At 49.6% G+C, this 9,054-nt stretch overlaps 1 protein-coding gene across 1 annotated transcript; it reads left to right on the forward strand.

Moving 5' to 3' along the window:
* Window positions 1-2,351: 2,351 nt before the first annotated feature.
* Window positions 2,352-8,726, forward strand: LOC147099652 (uncharacterized). The gene is made up of 2 exons (XM_085969215.1): window positions 2,352-3,247; window positions 8,571-8,726. Exons 1-2 carry the CDS (start codon window positions 2,561-2,563, stop codon window positions 8,724-8,726), a joined length of 843 nt encoding a protein of 280 aa, XP_085825341.1. The 5' UTR covers window positions 2,352-2,560.
* Window positions 8,727-9,054: the final 328 nt, after the last annotated feature.

Genomic DNA, 9,054 nt, shown 5'->3' on the forward strand with positions numbered 1-9,054 from the left:
CTTCAAGATGATTTAGACAAGTTGAGTGAGTGGGCAAATATATGGCAGATGCAGTATGACATGAATAAATGTGAAGTTATCCATCTCGGTAGGAAAAACAGAAAGGCAGAGTATTATTTAAATGGTGATAGATTGGGAAATGTTGATGTATAGAGGGACCTGGGTGTCCTTGCACACCAGTCACTGAAAGCTAACATGCAGGTGCAGCAAGCAGTTAGGAAGGCAAATGGTATGTTGGCCTTCATTGCAAGAGGATTTGAGTACAGGAGCAAGGATGTCTTACTACAGTTGTACAGGGCCTTGGTGAGACCACACCTGGAGTACTGTGTGCAGTTTTGGTCTCCTTACCTAAGAAAGGATATACTTGCCATAGAGTGAGTGCAGTGAAGGTTCACCAGACTGATTCCTGGGATGGCAGGACTGCCGTATGATGAGAGATTGAGTAGACTCGGCCTGTATTCACTAGAGTTTAGAAGAATGAAAGGGGATCTCATTGAAATGTATAAAATTCTGACAGGGCTATACAGACTGGATGCAGGGAGGATGTTTCCCCTAGCTGGGGGTCTAGAATGAGGGGTCACAGTCTCAGGATACGGGGTAGGACATTTAGGACTGAGATGAGGAGAAATTTCTTCACTCAGAGGGTGGTGAACCTGTGGAATTCTCTACCACAGAAGGCTGTGGAGGCCAAGTCACTGAATATATTTAAGAAGGAGATAGATAGATTTCTAGACACAAAAGGCATCAAGGGGTATGGGGAGAGAGCGGGAATATGGTATTGAGATAGAGGATCAGCCATGATCATATTGAATGGTGGAGCAGGCTCGAAGGGCTGAATGGCCGACTCCTGCTCCTATTTTTCCATGTTTCTATGGTCACTGATGCCCCTGTATCTGAAATCAAGGGAGTGCTAAAGATGGCAGGGGCATGGGTTTACTCCCACCCTCCCTGCCACCCCACCGCCCCATTCTCAGTGACCCCTCCACCCACTCTACACACCTCAGATGGGGGACTCAGTAGAGCAGCACCTTAATCCTCACCTGTGCTGGTTTATTTACTGAGTGCTTCATCATTTAGCCTCATGTTTTATTTACCATGTTGAATCATCACGGAGAGGCTAGGCTGAGTCAATGAATGAAATCAGTGGGAACTTTATTTCATTTTAGAAAAACATCTGTCTTTATAAAACATCCCTAGGGTGGTAGGGGTGGGGGGGGGGCGCGGGGTGGGGACTGTAGTGGAGTTTCCCCATGGTACTTGGTGGAGTCAAATCATAAACCGTTTAATCAAATTGTTTATGATTTTTCTACAAATTAAATCTCCCCTCCACCATGTGGAGAAGGAGCTGGCAATCTTCAAAATGATACAGTAAATGAGCGAATCGCAGTGCTTATTGTTCATAGAATTACACAGAATGTACAGCACAGAAACAGGCCATTCAGCCCAGCTGGTTCATGCTGGTGTTTATAAGGTCCTTACCTCAGCTCATCCGCTGCTGAAACCCTCATCCATGCCTTTATTACCTCTAGACTCGACTATTCCAACGCACCCCTGGCCGGCCTCCCGCATTCTACCCTACGTAAACTTGAGGTCATCTAAAACTCGGCTGCCCATGTCCTAACTCACACCAAGTCCCATTCACCCATCACCCCCTGTGCTCGCTGACCTACATTGGCTCCCGGTTAAGCAACGCCTCAATTTCAAAATTCTCACCCTTGTTTTCAAATCCCTCCATGGCCTCGCCCCTCCCTATCTCTGCAACCTCCTCCAGCCCCAAGATATCTGCGCTCCTCTAATTCTGCCTTCTTGAGCATCCCTGATTATAATCACTCAACCATTGGTGGCCGTGCCTTCAGCCACCTGGGCCCTAAGCTCTGGAATTCCCTCCCTAAATCTCTCCGCCTCTCTCCTCCTTTAAGATGCTCCTTAAAACCCACCTCTTTGACCAAGTTTTTGGTCATCTGCCCTAATTTCTCCTCATGTGGCTCAGTGTCAATTTTTTTGTTTTATAACGCTCCTGCAAAGCACCCTGGGACGTTTTACTACGTTAAAAGCATGGTATAAATACAAGTTGTTGTTGTTGTGATGCCCCACTCGAGCCTCCTCCCACCCCTCTTCATCTCACCCCATCAACACATCCCTCTATCCCTTTCTCCCTCGTTTGCGATGCTCTCTGATAGATTCGAGTGAGCGTTTAAATGACATTTAGCATCCTGTTGCTGAAGCACTAATTGATTCTTCAGATAGTTAGATCCGAGGAGTGTTGCCCTTTTAAGGAGCTTTTTTTTTTAAAGAATTCCCTTTTAAGAATGTGGGACGCTCTTGTGGGAATCAATGACGTGTTGGTGGGCAGTGATTGACATCTGATTCCCAGGGATTGCCAGTGCACTTCTTATCTCTGTCAGTATCGGTCTCACAGCCGCTCTGAAACTGGAGCTTTGTAAATTCATTTTTTTCACTCTTTCCCCCCCCTACCCCTATTGTGGCTTGATTCTTCCTCTGGCTGTGTTGTGTAAACTCCGTCACCCTGAAGTATCTAACCATCCTGCTGGGGGCAGGGATGCTTGCTTTGTTGGGTGCAATTATCTGCATCATCGCAAGCATCGCCCCGGGTTCTCCGGGAGCTGTCCGTGGTGCTGGAGATGAAGAGGGAGATCTGCCAGGCGCCGGAGCTGTCCATGGTGCTGGAGATAAGGAGGGAGCGCTGGGCGGCGCTGGATCTGTCCGTGGTGCTGGAGATGGGGACGGGGCTCTGGGCGGCGCTGGAGCTGTCCGTGGTGCTGGAGCTGTCCATGGTGCTGAAACGGGCAGCAAAGCTGCCAAGCCCACCGCGCCTGGCCAAGCCTCTGCGGGCTCCCAGCACGGCCAGGGACCCGTCCTGGATTCCGAGTCTTACATTGGCAGCACCAGCCGCTTCCTCTGCCTGCCCCTGGCTCAGGACTGCCCGTCCCCATCCGCCAGGGAAGACCTGCTCCTGCTGAGGACCACGGCCGGCCAGCTCCGCCAGATGGTCAGCCAGCAGGAGGGCCAGATCGCCCACGCTCAGGAGACCATCCGAGAGCTGACCGGCAAACTCAGCCGCTGCGAGAGCGGCCAAGAAGCGGGCTCCTTCCAAAACAGCCCCGAGGAATACGCCTGGGACGTGGGGAGAAGCAGCTCGGAGGATGGGACGGAGGAATCTGAGCGGACGGTGCTGGAGCTGGAGCAGAGCGTCCAATCCTTAAAGGACAGCATTGGAAATCCGGAGGTAAATCTTGTCACTTTGAGCACGCAGAAACCCGCAGCAACAGTTTGTCACTGGGAATGGCGAGTAATACAAATGAGTCAATGTTGCAAAAAGTATTTTCGCCAACAAATGGTGATTTATTGCAAATTAATATAATCAAAAAAGCAGTCCACAGCTATAGTCTTTGTATTCTAGAATGTGCTTGAAATATTCCTCCCCTCCAAATGGCATGATCAGAGACCTGTTGGGCCAACCAGAACTGGGACTGCTGGGCGAGAGGGGCCCTATTCTCTCAGTGCCTGTCAACTCAAATATACAGATCACTGGCCCTTTAATGTTAGAAAGGGAATTGTGTAACGGGGGGCCCTGACATGCACTTTAGGCTCACTGCCTTGCTCTCAGTGTGGCACTCAGGTCACACTGCTCCCTGGGGCAGCTGCTCTGCTCTCATCCACCCCCCCCCCCAACTCTGGTTTGCCTCCTGAATACTCCTGGTTAGGATGGCTTTATTCGCTTTTCAGTTCAACACACAACTAGTAATACCGCATTACTGAGCTGCACAGGACGGTCCTGGGTTTGACCCCGGGTGTCTGTCCGGCAAGCTGATCTCAGGTCGGGGCAGCAGCACCATAGGCACTGATGTTGGCCTCAGGACCCCGGGCGAGGAAAGAGAAATCAACCTCTGCTCCCAATCATAGAACTTTACAGTGCAGCAGGAGGCCATTTGGCCCACTGTACCTGTGCCAGGTCTGCGAATGAGCGAGCCACTTGGTCCCGCTCCCCTGCTCTTTCCCCACATCCTTGTACATTTCTGTTTCATTGTCCAGCAATCCCTGCTTGAAGTGTATGTGTCTGGACATTGAATGAGGACAGGAGGAGGGCTGGCTGGAATGTGCCCTCTCTCTGTGGTGGAATAACCCTCTGACAATCATTGTGCAGGCTAACATATGTAGAACCAGCTCTTCCATGAGCCTTGCTAATACTCATGGTTCTGAACTCCCAGCTATGATCATTGCTTTCAGAACGAGAGGGGAGATTTTCTTTCATTAAGAACAACAACTTGTATTTATATAGCGCCTTTAACATAGTAAAACATCCAAGGCACTGCACAGGAGCGATTATCAAACAAAATTTGTTGTCACAGGAGGAGATATTAGGGCAGGTGACCAAAAGTTTGGCCAAAGAGGTAGGTTTTAAGGAGCGTCTTAATGGAGGAGAGAGGGGTAGCGAGGCGGAGAGGTTTTATAGAGGGAATTCCAGAGCTTAGGGCCCAGGCAGCCAATGGTGGAGCAATTAAAATCGGGGGATGCGCAAGAGGCCAGAATTGGAGGAGCGCAGAGATCTTGGAGAGTTGTAGTGCTGGAGGAGGTTACAGAGATAGGGAAGGGGTGAGGAGGCCATGCAGAGATTTGAAAACTACAGAAATATTTTCTAAATCTCAAAAACACAGCCAGCATACTAAGCAGAATGTTCAGTGTGTTGTGTGAAAAATGTTTTACATTTCCAGGTGCGACACTTCAATTTATGCACCATTTTATTACTTATCAGATCTCCTGCCAACCTCAGTGCAAATAAAATGATGTTTCCCAGTGATGCCCTGAGCAATCTCTTTGTCACACTGATGTTGGGGAATTAGAGACATCTTTCACTCGTGAGTGAAAACAAACAGTCTTCACAACTTGTTGGTGCAAGTGCTCCTCAGGATCTGTGAGTCTTTTGACACAGTTTCAGCTGTGGCTCAGTGGGTAGCACACTCACCTCTGAGTCAGAAAGTTGTGGGTTCAAGTCCCACTCCAGAGACTTGAGCACAAAATCCAGGCTGACACTCCGGAGAGAGTGCCGCACTGTCGGAGGGGCAGTACTGAGGGAGCGCCGCACTGTCGGAGGGGCAGTACTGAGGGAGCGCTGCACTGTCGGAGGGGCAGTACTGAGGGAGCGCGCACTGTCAGAGGGGCAGTACTGAGGGAGTGCCGCACTGTTGGAGGGGCAGTACTGAGGGAGCGCGCACTGTCAGAGTGGCAGTACTGAGGGAGCGCCGCACTGTCGGAGGGGCAGTACTGAGGGAGCGCCGCACTGTCAGAGGGGCAGTACTGAGGGAGCGCCATACTGTCGGAAGGGCAGTACTGAGGGAGCACTGCACTGTTGGAGGGGCAGCACTTAGGGAGTGCTGCACTGTCAGAGGGGCAGTACTGAGGGAGCGCCGTACTGTCGGAAGGGCAGTACTGAGGGAGCACTGCACTGTTGGAGGGGCAGTACTGAGGGACTGCTGCACTGTCAGAGGGGCAGTACTAAGGGAGCACCACACAGTCGGAGGGGCAGTACTGAGGGAGCGCCGCACAGTCGGAGGGGCAGTACTGAGGGAGCACCGCACTGTCAGAGGGGCAGTACTGAGGGAGCGCCGCACAGTCAGAGGGGCAGTACTGAGGGAGTGCCGCACTGTAGGAGGGGCAGTACTGAGGGAGCGCTGCACTGTCGGAGGGGCAGTACTGAGGGAATGCTGCACTGTCGGAGGGGCAGTACTGAGGGAGCGCTGCACTGTCGGAGGGGCAGTACTGAGGGAGCGCTGCACTGTCGGAGGGGCAGTACTGAGGGAGCGCTGCACTGTCGGAGGGGCAGTACTGAGGGAGCGCTGCACTGTCGGAGGTGCCATCTTTTGGATGAGATGATAAACCAAGGCCCCATCTACCCTCTCAGGTGGACGTAAATGATCCTTTGGCACTATTTTGAAGAAGAGTAGGGGAGTTATCCCCGGTGTCCTGGCCAATATTTATCCCTCAACCATCATAACAAAAACAGATGATCTGGTCATTATCACATTGCTGTGGGACCTTGCTATATGCAAATTGGCTGCCGCATTTCCCACATTACAACAGTGACTCCACTTCAAGTAGTACTTCATTGGCTGTAAAGCGCTTTGAGACGTCTGGTGGTTGTGAAAGGCGCCATAGAAATACAAGGCTTTCTTTCTTATACAACAACAACTTTCATTTATATAGCGCCTTTAACATAGTAAAACGCCCCATGACATTTCAGTCAAAAATTGACACTGAGCCAAAGAAGGAAATATTAGGACAGGTGATTAAAAGCTTGGCCAAAGAGGTAGGTTTTAAGCAGTGGCTTAAAGGAGGAAAGAGAGGTAGAGAGGCGGAGAGGTTTAGGGAGGGAGTTCCAGAGCTTAGGGCCCAGGCAACAGAAGGCACGGCTGCCAATGAAGGGGTGAAAGGAGTGGGGGATGCACAAGATGCCATAATTTGGAGGATCACAGAGACCTTGGAGGGATGTATTTCTGGAAGAGGTTACAGTGGTATGGAGGGGTGAGAACATGGAGGGATTTGAACATGAGGATGATCATTTCCAACACTGCCTTCAGTGTGCCAGTGCAGCCTTCGGTCGCCTGAGGAAGAGAGTGTTTGAAGACCAGGACCTCAAACCCGGCACCAAGCTCATGGTCTACAGAGCAGCAGTGATACCTGCCCTGCTGTATGCCTCAGAGACATGGACCATGTACAGCAGGCACCTCAAAGCACTGGAGTGGTACCACCAACGCTGCCTCCGCAAGATCCTGCAAATCCATTGGCAGGATAGGCGCACCAACGTCAGTGTTCTCGCTCAGGCCAACATCCCCAGCATCGAAGCTTTGACCACGCTCGATCAGCTCCGATGGACGGGCCACATCGTCCGCATGCCCGATACGAGACTCCCAAAACAAGCGCTCTACTCGGAGCTCCGACATGGCAAGAGAGCCCCAGGTGGGCAGAGGAAACGCTTCAAGGACACCCTCAAAGCCTCCTTGAAAAAGTGCAAAATTCCCACCGACACCTGGGAATCCCTGGCCCAAGACCGCACAAAGTGGAGGAGAAGCATCCGGGAAGGCACCAAACACCTCGAGTCTCTTCGCCAGGAGCAAGCGGAAGCCAAGCGCAGGCAGCGCAAGGAGCGCACGTCAACCCAAGCACCCCACCCACCCGCCCCTTCAACCACCGTTTGCCCCACCCGTGACAGAGACTGTAGGTCCTGCACTGGACTCATCAGTCACCTGAGAACTCATTTTTAATGTGGAAGCAAGTCATCCTCGGTTCCGAGGAGGAAGATCATTTCCAAACTCGAGGCATTTGCGGACACAGAGTCAATACAGGTCAGCGAGTGCAGCGGTTTTGATTGAACTCAAGTTTATGGAGGATGGGAAATGGGAGACCAACCAGGAGAGTATTGGAATAGTTGGGTCTGGAGGTAACAGGAGCATGGATGAGGGTTTCAGCGACAGATGAGCTGAGGCAGGGGTGGAGACGGACGGTAAAAATAGTTGCAGTGCATGGCAATCAGGGCTCTGTATATGAATCATAATCACATTGTGAGGATTCTTCAGGTAAAAATAATGAATGTGTGTGATATGTAAATCAGGAAATATTAACAGAGAGAATATTTTGCACTGCCTACAGCACAGAGGTATTTGTGTTATGTTTTAAAATTGCAGCAAATTCAGATTTGTGGATAGAGCAGAATTGATTTGTGTGCAGAATGCTGTTGATTTACAGTACACACTGCCTCAGCGACACCAATTCTCGTATTCACTGTTATCAACAAGAAAACTACTTTAGCATTTAGTCAGACTATGAAGCTTTCTTGTAAATGTATGATTAATGATAAGTAGATGGGTCACATTTACAGCCTGCCCTCCATCAGGTTAATAAATAATGATGTTCAAATGTACCAGTTCCAATTTACAAGTCTGAACTCGAGGTGTGGTAGTATGGGCTGTTCATTGGTTGGATGACTGGAGTCTGGCCACAGTTAACTGAAGATTTATAACTCATTGGGCTTAATGTGTAATAAATACACATGTTATACTATGAAAGTGAATATGTGCTCTATATAGTCTCTACTTATATATTTTTCCATGTCCCTTTGCTCCCGGTATGATTCATCAGTCAACAGTATAGATGGGTAACTGTTAAAGAAAAAAAATTAATTTCTACAGCACCTCTCACCACCTCAGGATGTCCCAACGTGCTTTACAGCCAATTAAGTACTTTCTGAAGCATACTCAATGTTGTAATGTAGGGAAACACAGCAGCCAATTTGCACACAGCAAGCTCCCACAAACAGCAATGAGCTAACTGAGCAGGTGAGTATTAACTGTGTCCAGTGCTCTATCCCCAACCATCCTTCCTGCTAACCCAATCCCAGCTGTTTATTCCCCTCTGTGTAGTGAAACACTTCCTGACACCTGTCCTAGACCTTGTGTCATGGTGTAGCAGAGGGACTGCCCCGGGATTACTCTCTCTATCCCACTACGTGTCTTATACACCTCGGTAAAACCCCTCTTATGTTGTCTCTTTTCAAGACTGAAGAGCCCCAGTTTATTGAATTGTTTCTCACAGTTTCCCCCTCCCCCGACAGCTGGGGCAGCCTCATGCGGTTCTTTGTCAAAGGCCTTTTGAACTATAATACATATAAAAGGGCTTCCCTGCCCATCAAAGCAGGATTTACCCTCTCCTAAAAATCCTAGGAGATTGCTCACACAAGACTCGCCGTGCTGTTCGGTCCGGAAGTGGAAAAAGACAACCAAAGGCTTGAAGGCGGAGCCAATGGTTGTTCGTGGAATGTTAAACTATGATTGAGTGATTATATATTTAACTGAAAAATTGTTAATTGACAGAACCAGCTCTGCTTAAAGTTCTGTCTCAAATTCCTGTTTACCATTGGAAATTGATCAGGACATTCACTCCTGCAGTTACTTGGAGTACATGTGTGTGCGCATGTATATATGTATGCATGCATGTGTGTGCATTTGAACTTGTGTATGCACACGTGTGCATGCATTTAAT

The sequence above is a fragment of the Somniosus microcephalus genome, chromosome 28 (genome assembly GCF_052327205.1).
Source record: "Somniosus microcephalus isolate GS21.2 chromosome 28, FLI_Smic_1.0, whole genome shotgun sequence".
NCBI classification, from domain to species: Eukaryota; Metazoa; Chordata; class Chondrichthyes; order Squaliformes; family Somniosidae; genus Somniosus; species Somniosus microcephalus.

What these genes read in the sequence shown, in the direction of transcription:
- LOC147099652 (XM_085969215.1), top strand. Translation starts at nt 2,561, where the DNA reads ATGCTTGCTTTGTTGGGTGCAATTATCTGCATCATCGCAAGCATCGCC. An exon ending in ACAGCATTGGAAATCCGGAG is followed by an intron (nt 3,248 to 8,570) that starts GTAAATCTTGTC and finishes TCTCTTTTCAAG; the next exon opens with ACTGAAGAGCCCCAGTTTAT.